Source organism: Hipposideros armiger, unplaced genomic scaffold, assembly GCF_001890085.2.
Source record: "Hipposideros armiger isolate ML-2016 unplaced genomic scaffold, ASM189008v1 scaffold_1404, whole genome shotgun sequence".
Taxonomy (NCBI): domain Eukaryota; kingdom Metazoa; phylum Chordata; class Mammalia; order Chiroptera; family Hipposideridae; genus Hipposideros; species Hipposideros armiger.
In genome coordinates, this window is record NW_017732754.1 from 213,844 (window position 1) to 229,657 (window position 15,814).

Consider the following 15,814-nt stretch of genomic DNA (forward strand, 5'->3'; position numbering starts at 1 on the left):
TTCACAGGTGAGATAACTGAGGCTGATGGAGGAAGGGCTGTGAATGGAACTGGTAACCCTGTTGCTCAGAGCTCACACTCTTGAGCGATCTCTTAACCAACTGAGCCACTCTGCCGGCCTTTTCCCCCCTTTTTTTCTCATTCTTTTAGATTATTTATTTTATTTGCATTTCCCTTTTTCTTAATGATTACATCATACTTTACACAAACCTAACACGGGTACCCATTTATCAGTCCTTGTCTTTCTTGTTTTTTTTTTTTTTTTAGCTGAGCCATCCTGCTACCTGTTGGCAGCTCAGCGGCTGCTCAGCTCGGGCTGGACTCGAACTGCTGTTGTTTAGAGCTCAAACTCTTAAGCGAGCTCTTAACCAACTGAAGTCCTTGTCTTTCTTGACAAGAACACAATTAGAACACGAATTGCTGAGCCCAAGAAGCAGGCATTGGAATAAGAATTTCTAGAGTCTGTCAGTTAAACCAAGTAATTATGACTTTACTATTTACAACACAGTCCGTCTCCTTGTAAAAAGGAAGCAAGAAGGGAATACTGAGCACTATGCAAGAGACCTGTGTTACATATACTACCCCTTCAATCCTCAAAACATCCTTGTGAAATATTACTCTTTGTTTGACAGATAAGTTTCAGGGAGGTTAAGTAACTTGTCCAAAGTGACAATGATAATAAGTAGCAGAGGACCTTCTAATCTAATTTTTAAATATTACATTTAGTGAAGTGAGGATTTCCATGTGGTTATTGACACAATTCTGACAGCATTCATGATTTCAACTCAAGCTGTAACACACTACTTTGTAATGTCATTTTTACTCTTCACTAATAGAGTCATCATCTGTATACCTGTGCAGATTATGTCATGAGGCAACTTTGCAGCTATTTACTTTAGTCTTTAAAGTACTTATTAGTGTACAACAGTTAATATTCAAACACCTGATATAATTAGCTATGTCTAGGACCTGGTTATATTCTGCTTACAGAATATAGGTGGTGATTTTCAAAGATATTTTTTCAATCACCTTGGAAACTTTTCTCCAAATAGAATCTTCCATGAAAGACCAATATATAAAACAGATAGAAAGGGGAGTTTTTCTGGAGAAGCTGGTGAGGGCCCGAGGGCCCTGCCTACTTTGCCTTTCACTGTTCTTAAGGCTTCTCTCCCCTGGACTAGTTCCTTTTACAAGTAAGGACTTCTGCCCTGATCGGAGCTTTCTGCAGTATTTGTGCACATTGTCAATCCTGAATAAAATGCAAGGCTCATGGAAAAGCAAATATATTTTCACTGAATAAGACATAGGCTCTTCCTTGAGGAACTATTCATGGAATTGTGCACAGTGAAAAGCAGCCTAGTCCATGTTTTGGTGAAACACGCTTCCCCAAAACAGGTATCAGCCTGATGTCCTACATAAGGCTATTTGTACCCAACTAAATAAAATGCAATGGCTTTAATACAATAATTCAAGTACCCACACTGCTAAGAAACTAAGAATTTGGAAACACAGTATAGTTGACTTTTGAACAACATGGGGGTTGGGGTTGCCGACAGCCTGCACAGTTGAAAATCCACATATAACTTCTGACTCCGCCAAACATAACCAATAGCCTACTGTTGACCAAAAGCCTTAACAGTAACATAAACAGCCAATTAACATGTATTTTATATGTTATATGTATTATATACACACATATATATATATATATATGTATTCTTACAATAAATTAGAGAAAAGAAAATCATAAAGAAGAAAAAATACATTTACAGTATTCATTGAAAAAAATCCGGGTGTAAGTGGATCTGCACAGTTCAAACCTGTGTCATTCAACGATCAACTGTATAAAGAATTAAAATCCTAAAATTGTTAACAGAATATTTGGGAAAGTCACTAACTTACCATCATAAGTTCTCAAGTATAAAAATCACTTACCTGTGAAGCAATAAGAATCACAAGTTGTAACATACAAGGGGACAAAAGTGTTATTAGAATAAAAGTTATTTTAACAACCCACCCCCTCCAAGGAGCAGAACATTAACACACCTTTGCCGAGATGTGTGTTGATAGACATGTATCGTGCAGTTCCAGTTAAACTTTTGTGCTCCCGATAAGGTATATGTTTTTTGGTTTCAGGGTCAATGTATTCCTTGGCCAGTCCAAAGTCTATAATGTGTATAACATGTTCTTTCTTATTGCCTTGTCGGCCAATCAGGAAGTTCTCTGGCTTGACATCTCGGTAAATGAGATTCTTTGAATGCACATATTCCATTCGAGAAAGCTAAAAGAAAAACACAACGATGGAAATACTCTCATGAAGTTTACTGAAAAACATACATCAATACGTTTTCTTTTATCAGCCCAAGGTTTTAATTACTGAAATGAAAATAAGAAACTCATTTCTTCTTCACCACCCAGTCACTTTACTCTTGTAAACCAGGAAATATTTTCTGACATAAATATATGCATAACAAATATCACAATACAAGAGTGGGATAGTACAGTTCAGCTAAGATGATAATATACAGTTTTACCTCATAAGGTTACAATTTGCAAATGATGAATAGGATTAGGTGTTTTTATTCTACTTCAGAGAGCAAGCATTTGAGAAGCAAAAGGTATTTCCAGACAGGATATCGGAATATGTTGGCAGCCTTTGAAGACAGGTGCCACTGCCACATTCACCTCCTGCCCACACCTGCCTATCCTCGGTTGAGCAGACTCCCCAACCCAGCTCTCTTTGTTGCAGAAATGAGGGAAGTGAGGCCCAGAAAAGTTAACACTGGACTGATACCACAGAGTTAATTAGCAGCGCAGCTAGAAGTGCAGTTTATATGTGAATGGAAAAATAGTCCAAAATAATAATCATAAAATTATTTCAAAGTTCATTTCTATCTTCAAAGCTTTTCTCCTTAGTACAGAAAGGGAAGCTCGGACATTTGAATTTTAGACTAAAAAGTCAAGGTCAATTTTCCAAGTTTTTGCTGTAAAGTGGGTAGACCTACATCATCACATCAGACCAATGAAGCCGCATTTGCATTCTTTCCCTGAGAGGCTGACAAGCTTCTCAAAGGAACTGTCTTAATTGCTCCTTAAACTGGTAATGATATGCGATCTGGCAGGAGCTGAGAGAGCTGCCTCAGCTGTGTCAGTTTCTGAGAACTGGAGGCCAGAGAATTAAGGAGGGTTCTTGGTCATAAAATTCTGGAATCTGATTGTTAGGGTTACATCTCCAATCTTTTCTTGGACGCAAAAGTAAGGGGAGAGGGAGGACATGACAAAGACTTACAGGCATGTGTTTAAAATTTATAAATAAAACATCTAAGAAATTACTTGCATTTGTACAACTTCACCTAGTCATCCTCTTTTTCCCTGATCTAAATGATATACTTCCATTTCAATTAAGGGCAGGGTATTGCTCCAAGGTGCAAATTCTTAAAACAGTGCAAAGGGCAGATGCAGTGGGACTTAACAAGATTGGCCCTTTTTGCCCTGGTCAGCTTCCTAGAATGCCATCAAGCCTATGTGTGAGCATTCACTAGGCATCACTACAGCTGGTAAATCACCAAAAGGGACACAAGGATGTGGCTGCAGGACCCGCCTATCCTTCTGCAGAGCAGCAATGCCAACTTACCAACTGGATGGCTATCATTAACACAGTCTTCAAAGTAAAAGTTCGGTCACAGAGGTCAAACAAGTCCTCCAAGCTAGGGCCGAGGAGCTCCAGCACCATAGCGTTGTATTTCCCACATGGTCCAAAGTAATACACCTGTGGGAGACCTTCACCTGAAAGCAGAGGGGGAATGGGGTGCAAATGGGGGTCACAAAACATGAGATAGTCGCATCAGCACTGAGTAGATACAAAGCAAGTACAATTTGTGAGGTTTCCATTTTCTTTCATAGTCCCTACTGGGGAACTTAAACTGAGCACTATAGCTTCAAAGGGAACTAATAATGAGTGGGAAAGGCTAAGTCATTTCACAATAAGTTCAAAGAAGCAGTTATTTAATACCAGAGTGTCAAAGGCATTTCCACTGCTATATAAGACAGAGAATGGTCCCTGATTCATTACTGGATCAGAGTGTAAACTATTCTCCCCCAAGGATGCCCAAAAGCGCATGATTATGAAAGGTTCAAAAGATGGCTTGCTGAGCTCAAAAGGCCAGGCTAACAGACTCTGTTGCATTAGCTGGTTTCATTTACACTTCCTATGCTGACTGCCAAAGCCACATATGGAGCTGTTTGCAACTGCTGCTCCAAGGACAACTTCGACTGAAGGGGTGAAGTCACAAAGGGTGCAGCCTGGCCCTCTTCTCACAGGGAGTCTTGGCAGTTTCCTGTTTTCTATTAGCTGGAGCAAAGTCAACAGACAGGGTTTGGTTACTGATAAGTAATTATGAAAGAAATAGGTGGAAAAAAATACAAGTCGGGGTTTTCCCCAGATTTGAAATTCATAGCTGTAAGAAGCCAAAATCTAGTCTTTGTCACCTAAGTGGCAACTTGTGAATGAATTTCCACCTTAGAGTGTACTTGTAAATATGAGGCACTCGGTAAATGTGACGAATGAGGCCTCAGAACATTTAAAAAATCTGGTGTCATACAGCAGAAACACTTCCATCTTACACATTAATGTACACTATGGTTTACAGTCGTATATGCTACAGATTACACCTACGAGTTTTTTGGTTCTTTTTCTGGGCCATCCTGCCACCTGTTGGTAGCTCAGTTTGGGCGCAGTGTCACTGGCCCATGTAGGAATCGAACCGGTGGCCCTACCGCTCAGAGCTTGCGCTCCCAAGCCAACTCCCAACCAACTGAGCCACTGGGCCGGCCCTGCCTATGAGTTTTTTAGACAACAAAATTCTCTGCATCTTCTATCTCTTTTTATTTGTACAGATAGGATAAGGCAGTGGTGACTGATTATATCTGCTATGATCTGAATGTTTGCATCCTCCCCAAAGTTGAAACTTAAGTCCTAATGTGTTTTAAGACTTGGGGCCTTTGGGAGGAGTTAGGCAGAGCCCTCATGAATGAGATTAATGCCCTTCTAAAAGGGACCCCCAACCCCCACCCCTGCTTCCACCATGTAAGAACACAGCAGGAAGTTAGCAATCTACAACCCAGAGGAGGCCCTTCATCAGAGCCCGACCATGCTGGCACCCAGATCTTAGACTTCTAGCCTCTGGAACTGTGAGAAATAAATTCCTGTGTTTATAAGCCATCCAGTTTGTGGTATTTTGCTTATAGCAGCCCAAAATGGACTAAGACAATATCCACTACTTAAAATTTTAACCTAAGGCGCCAATCGCTCTCTCCAGGATAGGTCCTGTATATCTGGAGTTGGTGTGACTCATTGCTATGATACATGTTTAACTAGTTCATGAGCTGCATAGTCTATCTTGTTCTACCTAAATACTAAACAACTTGAGTGTTTTAATGAGCAGCTCATTCCTAGCTCATAGCATCTAATACAGTATACTCTGCTTCTGCTAATTCCATAACCATCCATTGAATTGTCCTTGTGGCTGTTTTGATTCTCCCTATCTCCAAAAGGAAACAGAATTTAATTTACAATGTCTTTTTCCCCCTATTGTTTTGAAGAACTCATTCTTCAGTTTATTTAAAATACATAAAACCTAACAGCTGTTCGCAGTGAGTCTTGCTGAGGAATCAAAAGCAGAACACTATCGTGGAGATTCATTGTTTTTATTAATCAGACACATGATCATTATAGTCTGGGATCTCTTAAATTGATATCCTATATAACAGTTTTTGATGTCACTAAAATTTGGTTTTTCTAAAATACGTATTATATTCTTCAAAACAGATTGTGGCAAATCTGTTGTTTGCCTGCCTAATATCCACTCTTCCTTCTTTCTTAGTAATAGAACTTCTAATTATAGTGAATAGCAACCTGCCCAGTTATAACTTTCCAGCCTCCCTTGATAACAGGAATAACAAGAGAGATGGAAACAGAAATCGTTGGATGGGGTTGTTCTAAAGAATCTCTTCCAAGGGAGATGACTCAAGTTGGCACTATGCCCCTTTGATGATGGCTGAAGCTCCAGGAGCCATCTAGAACTATCAGACACCTCAGGATGTAAGGCAGTGCCAAGGATGGGTGAAACAACAATAGAACCTGGGTACCTGGTGGCTATGAAGTAGCCAAACCAATGTCGGGTTTCCCTTCGCTCTGGACTTTTTTAATCTAGAAGTCAATCTTTACCTTGACTTAACTACTGTTATGTGGATCTTTATTTTACAGCTAAATCTAATCCTAATTAATATGCAAATTATTCCTTTAGTTGGTTAAATTGCAAATCTGGGCACAATATCCTCCTCTCAAGTACAAGCTGAAAGTCAGGCCTGCTTAGAAATATAATATTAGTATAATTTCCTGGACTTGCTGCCAATACTTAAGGATCAGTTTAAATGAGACAAATGAACATCCTGTTCTTGACGATCTTCAGTACCAAATCTAGGTATCTCTTGTTAGAAATGTCCATGTTTACAAAGAAGTCACAAAAGCATTCTGGGTGATGTCTATAATTTCTAACTATGCGTTATATTACTCGTAACTCCAGCCTTTTAACTTCAAAGATGTGACAAGTTCCTGCTGGCTGCATTATTGCTCCTTTTATTAAATACCCTGAGACCTCATAATACTCTGGCAGGATTTGGGAAGCTCAAGACAACTTCTCGATTACTATATGGCTTTAAAGCTTTTCTCAAAGATGGAATCAGTCCAAGTTGCTAGCGTAGAAAGAGCTCAAGTCAGAGTCTTGGATCTAGTATTGGGTTGTTGGAAAAGTCATGACACATTTTTTCTTGTGTTTTTCGTTGCAAAAATGCGTCATGACTTTTCCGACAATATTTGGTTCTGCTACTAACTCTGTAAAGAAGAGGGGTTTAGAATGGTTCCCTTTTGAATCCGAAGTTCTGACCATAGCCAGGATCTCCTTCTAGCTACCTTCTGAGTCCCTCTTTGTAAAGCCACAGAACTAGTATGAATAAAACATGCTTCCATACTGGAGAGAATATGTGCGGTGCACCTTCAAATGTAAGCTGGCAGTGGTACTCAACTGGAAGTGTGTCTGTTGGAATCATCTGTAACACTTAAAAACAAAACAAAACAAAACAAACCCCGATGCAGTGACTTCGCTCCAAACCTACTAAACCAGAATTTCTGGTAGTGGATGTAAGCACAGCTCCACAAGTGATTCTGAAGTGCAACCTCAGCTGAAAAACTCTGTATCTAGAGGCTAAAACTAAAAGGCATTTCTTTGTTTTATGACTAAATATATATGAGGACTCAGAAAAGGCTAACAAACCAGTCTCTTTAAGAAGTTCCTTCATATCAGAACTATTAGACTCAATACCTTTTGAAGGGAATCGTTTTAAGGCTATTTAAAAGACTTGTTTAAACGAGTTTCTTAGATATTACAGAAAATGTGCTGCTGAGTATGAAAGTATCTTTGGGAGATGATTTGATAGCTGTAATTTGTTAGAACTACTTGTACAGAAAGATGCCCACACAAGTTCCATTCTGTGCCTAGTTGCTTGCATGACTGCCCATGAAGTGGCCAGTGTTGGTGGTGAAAGACACAGACGTAGGCCCACTAAGAAAATCTTGTCTTTTTGGTCAGAGATTACCGCAAATAATTATTTATCACCTTGGCTGCATTTAAATGAGAAATCCTGTGTTTTACATTTTATTCTTCTTTTGCAGAGCCATCTCTGATTCCATTGCTTCAGAAAATTTTAATTAATCAACATTGTGCTGTGAAATCCTTTCATAAGACTGGGTATGAGGGCAAAACCTTAAATGCAACACAAGCTACCCACATGGTAAACAAGGTACTTCCCGCATGTAACTGAGATAATGGAAAGGAAGAGGGAGAGGTAGGTAGTAGGCAAGGTGGTCATGCACTGAATTCTCTGATCCATGGTATTTCAGAAACTAAGGTACTTTTCTAATCTCTCATCTGCACTGAAATAAAGCACTAGTACGGTCTTCCCTCCTAATTTGGTCAGCTGCATAGAAGCCTGGAAATGAGAGAAGTGAATCCTGAATGTTCCTCTTCTAAAGGATTTCCAATAGATTTCATTTTACTACAGGTCACATCTCTTATAAACCAAAACTGCAACGTTATATATACACTGCAGATATTACCCTGGATATTTTCGTAGGGTAGTATGAAACAGCTTTTCCATCCATCTATAACATGTTCTTATTAGGCCTGCTGGACATATAACTCACACACATATCAAGCTGCATAGAACAGGAAGTGAGATGCACACCACTACAGCTAATTTTCAGTCTGTCATAAATTTAATTTGGGTTAAACACACAAAATCAAGAATAATGGCTTCTTTATCATCCAAGCTGTTACCTAAAAAGATTCCACAATGCATTACGAACAGTAACTACTCTAAGTAGAGATATTTTTAAATGCACATCAGCCTGAGAACTGAAATAGAACCACCTTGAAGCTTTTGATAATTTGATCACATTATTGCCTAGTAATTAGCCTTCCATCTTTTTGCAAAACTAAATTACCCAGCTGTGAAGTAATTTCAAAGCCCCATTCCTACATTAATATCTGGATATAAAAAATAACATCTATATGAAAATATTCTATGAAAAAATAAGCATATCTTGATGATCACTGTCTTCTAAAGTCAGGGCTGGAGAAAACCTTTAAGGGCATAATGACCTTGGCAATTCGCTTCTTTTATTTTGTTTATACAGTTTTTTTAGTTTTTAAAGAAAATAGGATAGTTTTTCTCCAAAATTAAACTGTCCTTAGTCCCATCAATGGTAGTGGCTTGTAGTACAACTATTGAATGTTCTTTAGTGTTTGATAGAATCAGGGAATTACTAACACGTGGGGGATTATCATCAATAATATTAAACAAACCTACTTAAAAAAAGAAAGAACAGGCAGATAAACAGGTCTATATTCCATAGGAAGAACTGAAAGTGAAAAATGAAAGCAGTGCTTTTAAAACTCAGGAAATAACTCTACAAAACAATGCATTATTACAAAGACGAGACAATACATGTGCTTCTCTTTTAAGAACAGAATCCCTCTCATTTTTCTGACTCTGAAAAATACCTCTCTATAATATGAACCAGTTCAACATATGAATCTACTCAAAATGCTGGTTTAATAACAAAAACAGCTAGACCCAGAATTAAGGCATCAGGATTACTTTGTCTGTCCTATAGTGAAAAATGTTTTACAATCAACTTATTCACAGGCCTCTTGGGAACCGGGATAGCTCTAGACATATATGCTGCTAACATGAGCTCACATTTGTATGGTGGGGGAAGAGGAGGCGAGGCAAGGCAAAAGCAGTGAGACATAGAAACTGAGCCTTCACAGTTTCTCTATCTCAAACACAATTACCAAGGCCTTGTGCCTCAAAGGAGATTCAAAGTTTTATTTACCCAAAGGAGTCAAGAATAGGAGGACAGATTCTTTCTGTAGTGGATAGCATGTAAGAGAACTATTTTAAAAGTTTTGTGTAATGGGGGTGAGGGGGTGGGTTCGGGATGGGGGATTCTTCCTCTTTCTAAAAAGAACAAACTCAGCTCAGAACTGGTACATTTAAGGGATTAAAAAACCCAGTCTCTGAAAGCTTTCCACTTTCCTCAGTAGGGCAGTTCCTGTGATTAAGTTATAAAGACAGAATTTCGAAAGTTAAAGAGATGCCCAATTCTTCTTAATACACATCTGAACAATAACTAAAAAGTCAAGAACGTTCTAGCAAGCATTTAAAAAGAATGAGAAAAAAAAAGAGGTCGAAGTACAGTGAAGTCCCTCCTGACAACTCTGGCCCACTCCCATTACACCTTCCCTGTCCAGGTGTCCATCTTGCCTGTCACCACTGGAAGGCTGTTTGAAAGCAGCGACTACTAAGTGTTAACTAAGTCTGTGTGTCAGTGCCTAGCACTGGTCCAAGCAGATGGTAGATAAGGGTAGAATAGGTACAAAGTAAACAAACAAACAAATAAACAAATACAGCTCAATGAAACACCACTTGAGTTCTCTATTTGGGATGCACAATGCTTGCCTTAAAATGCTCACACACCATAATACAGAGCAAAACAAATAAATCAGTTTTGGTTTTTTTAAAGATTTTATTGGGGAATTAGGGGAGGAGAACAGCGCTGGGAAATCGGGGAAGGGGAACAGACAAGTTGCTGTCCTTTTGTTCTTCAGTCTAGTTGTGGAGGACGTTGCTTCACTGGCCCATGTTGGTATTATCATTGCGCTCTTCCCGGGTGAGGCAGATCGGTCGTCGGCCTCTGGACGGCCGCTCACAGCAGCTCATGCCGGCTGCTGGCCGCTCACGCTGGCTGCCAGCCACTCATGGTAGCTCACAGCAGCCCACTGCAGCAGGGGTTGCAACCTACGCTGTCGCTGGCGACTCACAGCAGCCCAGCTCCAGGTCGAGCTGTTGTTCACCATCTTAGCTGTAGAGGGCAGTGTCAATGGCCCTAATGTGGGATCCGAACTGGGGCCCTGCTGGCTCAGAGCTGGTGTCCTGAGCCAACTCTTAACCAACATGCCACTCGGCCAGCCCAAATAAATCAGATTTTAAATGTGCAGGGAATGCTAACACAGTTGATATTTCTGAGGAGTTCTTGTTTGAATTCCATGGGAATGATTACAAAAAAAAAAAAAGAGTTCTGTTGGGCAAGTACCAGTATGAAGATTTCAAGTAACTCAGAGTTGTAGTTCTACGTTTTCTTCCATGATGGTTGTTATGGTATCTGCAGTTTCATCTTGCTGTTCCCATATATAGGGGTACTATGTAGAATTACTCATTTTCGTTAACAGCCGTGAAAGTTACACACAAACAAATGTAAATGTCTTGCCCTCTCTCAAAAAACAAACTGCCCATCCAAACGGGTTAAATGACTAACAAAATTAGTCATCTAAGTCATCTAACGTGCAGTGCAAAGTCTAATGACACCTTCCTTTTTCTTCACCCACTCCATTTATATGTAAACAAATTATTTATTTTGGTCCTAGCTAACTTGGCATTATGTGGTCTTTATATTACATAAGTAGCCCTCTTTTTTCACACTTAAATCTCAGTCATCCCGTGAAGGAAAAGGGAAATTCTAGTAGTAAGTCCATGGTACATAGGAGATAGAGACCCTGAGAGATGTACCTGACCTTTCTTAGGTAACAGGGTTGCCCAGGTAACATAACCAATTCTCTAAACTGCAGACTCACCACTCTCTTCTTTACACTGAGCTGATTCTCTGCCTTTACACGGATTTTCTGCCTCTGTTCTTCCCTTTCATTCATATGCTTGCCAAAATTATTCCCTGCCCTATTTCTTCCAAACCACATGCCTTTTTGGTTAACATTTACTTTTTTCAGCAATTCTCTGTCACTCTTCCAGGATATAAATCCTCCATCCCTACTACACCGGCAGCTTAACCTGTCCTATCTCCCCCTTGGTTCCCATTAGTGCTGTAGCAGCTCCACGCATACTGTCTTCCCAGGTTCCCTATCATAGTTCTTAACCTCTGCTAATTCCAGTCACTGGTCTGGAACAGGGACCACCAAGGGTATTACTTTTTTTAATTATAAAAGTGATATATACTCATTTCAAACACAGCTAAAAGCAGTACAGAAATATATGAAAAAGCATTTACATCCATTACAACAGATCATACAACACATATGCATAATTAAGAATATTTCTCTGGGCCAGCCGAGTGGCGCGTTGGTTAAAAGTTGGCTTGGGACGCCAGCTCTGAGCAGCAGGGCCCTGGTTCAGATCCCACATTAGGGCCAGTGATGTGCCCTCCACAGCTAAGATGGTGAACAACAGCTCGACCTGGAGCTGGGCTACCATGAGTTGCCGGTGATGGCGTAGGCTGCAGTGGAGCTGCAGTGGGCTGCCATGAGCTACCATGTGTGGCCAGCTGCCAAGAGCTGCCAAGAGTGGCCGTCCAATGGCCAGCAACCGATCTGCCTCACCAGGAAGAGCGCAATGATAATACCAACATAGGCCAGTGAAGCGACGTCCTCCACAACTAGTCTGAAGAACAAAAGAACAGAACTTGTCTGTTCCCCTTCCCCGATTCCCCAATGCTGTTCCCCTCCCCCAATTCCCCAATTAAAATCTTTTTTAAAAAAAGGAATATTTTTCTGCAACTTCATTTTTAATTTAATACTATGTAGTAGAGGTTTTTCTTGTCAACACATGGATATACTACATAGTATCCCTTCCTATGATAAATCACATTTGTTTAAGTCTTCTTATACCAATGGACATTTAGGTTTTATCCATGTATTTGTTATTAGAAATAGATATTATAGTGAACAGCTATTGTTTTTGCCTGGCCTGCATCCTTTTCTTCCTGCTTTTGATAAAAACACCTTACTCCTCCAGTGGAAAAGCACCATTTCCTCAGTGTTACTTCATGTGGTTAAAGTGGGATCAACTCTTTTCCCACTGCCACCCCAAGGACATGACTCAAGCCAGGTTAATCAGCGTATTCCATCCCCCTGCCCTGGGGAACTGGGTCAAAGATGGGTGCTTGACTAATGTCAGTGCAATGACAGTCAGCGCTAGGACTTCCGTGGAACTGTAGGGGAGGAGTAATCCCCCTATACTCACCCCCTTTCCCTGACTGCTAAGCTGGAAGGAGTTAACCTGGAGCTGCCACACCACCACCTAAGAATAGGTCGACTACCTATCTGGGAATGGAGCTAACAGAGACAGCAGAGTTGAGAGCAACACAGAGACAGACAAACACACATGTAACCTGAGGACCAAGGTCAGTGTTGGTCCTAGATCTGGTGAGCATATTGCTGGGCTTCTCAGTCTCGTGGGCGAAGAAATTCTCGTCCCATCCACTCTCTCTCTGAAGTGAGCTTGAACTCTCACTTGAAAATGATAGTGTTTAGACAAATATGCATACAATACTGCAAAAAAAAATCCTTGTGTCTACGTTTGGGGCAAGAATGCAAATGTGTCTTGAGGCCAAATTCCTTGAAGAGGAACTGCTGAGTCAAGGGGCATGCATATTTAACATTTTAGTCATATTGACAAATTGCCAGAGTTCTAAATCCTCTTTGGTCCCTGGTCTGTTTCAAGCCCTGGGCCTATTTTCAACATTTAGTACTGTAGTCCTATTACTTAAGTATCCAAGCCCATGGGGTATTTAAAAATGCTTTCAGAACCTGTCTTGATCCATTATTCCCAAAGACCCATGTGTTTGGAGGAAATTTAGGTTTTTATCCAAATTATCATTCATATTTCAAAGTCAGGAGAATCCTTCCTATCTCATTATTTGTTCAATGCTACAATGAGAAATTTTCACTCCAAGAATACCCCTATCACAAAAGTCTATTGGCCATAAACTGTTTTATAGTTTATGGAATGTTTTTATATAGGTTCTCCCATTTAATTCTAACAAGTACATACAGGTATTACTACTCCCATTTTAGAGGTAAGGTAATTGATCTGAAGTGACTTGCTCAGGTCATACAGTGAGCAGTACAGCCAAGACCTAAAACCCCAACTTCTGCTTCCAAGTCTTAGGCTCTTTTGCTACATCTCATGTACCGATCTGTGCCCTAAATTCAAGGGTGACAGCAAGTACTACTGGGTCACATTACTTTGATAAGAGATTAACCGATTTTGTAAAGATTCAGCAAAACATGGTTTGTATATGAACCTAATGGACAATCACAAGATATTGATAATGTTTACAGATGATGAACTCAAGTAAATAAAGAAAGAGTACTATTTCCCTTACAAAAGCACAGGTAAGATGATATATCAGGAGTGCAGCAGTGGTATTTTTCTAATACAACTACCGAGGAATCAATTGTCGAATAAAGCCTAATAAATTAAACACATCATTTAGGAATTCAGAAGGCAACTTGGCATATGTTTAGATTAATACGGAAGGTATGAAAAGCAGATAAGCACATGTTTTCATTAACTTTGGGCACATTTAACAAATTGTTCCCAGAAGTGTCCTAACTGAAAACCAAAGCAAAACCCACTAAGGCACACAGTCTAATCATAGCACAGAAGCAGAGTGTCCTCTGTTACTAAACTCCCTTACTATTGTAATACCCTTCCTCAAGCATAAAGATAGCCCTGGGAGAGTAAAGTACCAAGGGTGACCCTCAGTTTCTGAATGGGAAGTAGAGGTTAAGTGGCTTGCCACAGAGCAACTAGTCAGTGGAACAGATGCTACACACAGCCTGCCTTTATTTTTTCTCATTTGAACCTTTGCCCCAATCTCTCTCCAGTCAGAACAGATGTGACCTGATAGAACATTCAAGATGACTTTATCACTCTGATCACTGGAGAGGCAAGACTTGCAAGGAAGCAAAGTGAACTCATTTATCTTGCTGATTTTCCAGTTAGTCTGAGGAATAAGTGCTGCAATGTCCCTGTTTCCCAGTTTCAAATTCAATGAACTTCAAAGTATATGGCGGTCAGTTTGTCCATTCATCAAACATCACAAGTGAGAACACAGCAAAGAGGAGCATCTACCCTTGACTAAAGGGGCTGGGGAAGACTTCACAGAGCAGGGGTCACGGGCTGGTTACAGGATAGTTAAGAGCTGAGCTGATTAGGCTGCAGTGGGGAGAGTGAGTCTTGCAGGCTGAGGGAGCAGCAAGCATGTACTCTAGGCAGCTAAAAGCCCAGAGGCAAAAGCAGAGCAACAGCTCTCTGAAATTAAGAAATACTAAAACTGTTTTGTTCTCACCTGTAGTTTCTTTTAACTCTGAACCACTGGTTGGTTAAGCAAATGTCTCTAAAAATTATGACAGAGGTCATTAATAAACTTGAAACGGCAAAGATATCTGAGTAAATAAAAAGATCAAAAGAATAAAGAGGAAAAGTAAGGATTAATCTGAGTATTATACACCCATAATTGCCTCAGTGCATCTTCAATAATAGTTTCACAGGAAACATTTTCTTCTCAGCATACACTAGGAACACACTATTGCATTCTAGCAGCACTATCTAACAGAGATACAATGCAAGCCAAGAAAGAGAACCATGAATTTAATTTTAAATTTTCTAGAAGCCACATTTTAAAAGTAAAAAGAAACAGGTGAAATAAGCTTAATATTTTATTTAACTCATATCCAAAATATTACCACCCCAACATGTAATTAATTTTTAAATTATTGAGATACTTTACACCCTTTTGGGAAGGTACTACATCTCTGAAATTCAGTGTGTATTTTATACTCACAGCACAATTGAATTGGGCACCTTTCAGGTGCTCAAGAGGTGCACGTGGCTAGTGGCTCCGCTCTCTAAGGGGTTATGAAAGGTATACATGAGGCTGCCTTATGTACAGAAGGGGAGCAAGAAAGAGGTTCTATACTTGGCAACCTGCATGACCCTAACCAAGAAGCCTCTCTAGCCCACGACTCTCTCCCTCCTGTAAACTCTCCAAAACTGCTGATTCTGTTCATTTAGGGCCAATCACAGGTTGTCACCTTCTTAGAAAACATGTAAGTTTGGGGCAGTGTATATTCTTGTTCATCGCTGAATCCCCAGGGCTTACCTTAAAACAGAACTTAACCCATATGGGATGCTCAGTGAATACTTCTTTAATAAATGCATAAACAGACACATACCTGTCTCTGGACCTGAGCATATTTTGTACTTGGGAGTCTTTCCTTACTCCTCTATTTGAACATGTCCATGTAAATCATACGCCTTTTTGAAAGTTCAGCCTCCCAGCTCTCAATAAAGCCTTCCTTGTTTCCAAATAATTAAATACCATTTTTCCATTCAAAACT

The 15,814-nt window shown here is 39.9% G+C and overlaps 1 protein-coding gene across 4 annotated transcripts in view; it reads right to left on the reverse strand.

Annotated features, from left to right (window-relative positions):
- The window catches only part of CSNK1G1 (casein kinase 1 gamma 1), a 76,327-nt gene that overhangs the window by 36,769 nt on the left and 23,744 nt on the right, over nucleotides 1–15,814 (reverse strand). For all 4 annotated transcript variants that reach the window (XM_019633786.1, XM_019633783.1, XM_019633785.1 and 1 more), the window contains 2 exons: nucleotides 3,634–3,785; nucleotides 2,046–2,280 (listed from right to left, as the gene is read on the reverse strand). In XM_019633786.1, coding sequence (XP_019489331.1) covers nucleotides 2,046–2,280; nucleotides 3,634–3,732 — 334 coding nt within the window. In that variant the 5' untranslated portion in view covers nucleotides 3,733–3,785. The remainder of the gene's footprint in view (nucleotides 1–2,045; nucleotides 2,281–3,633; nucleotides 3,786–15,814) is intronic.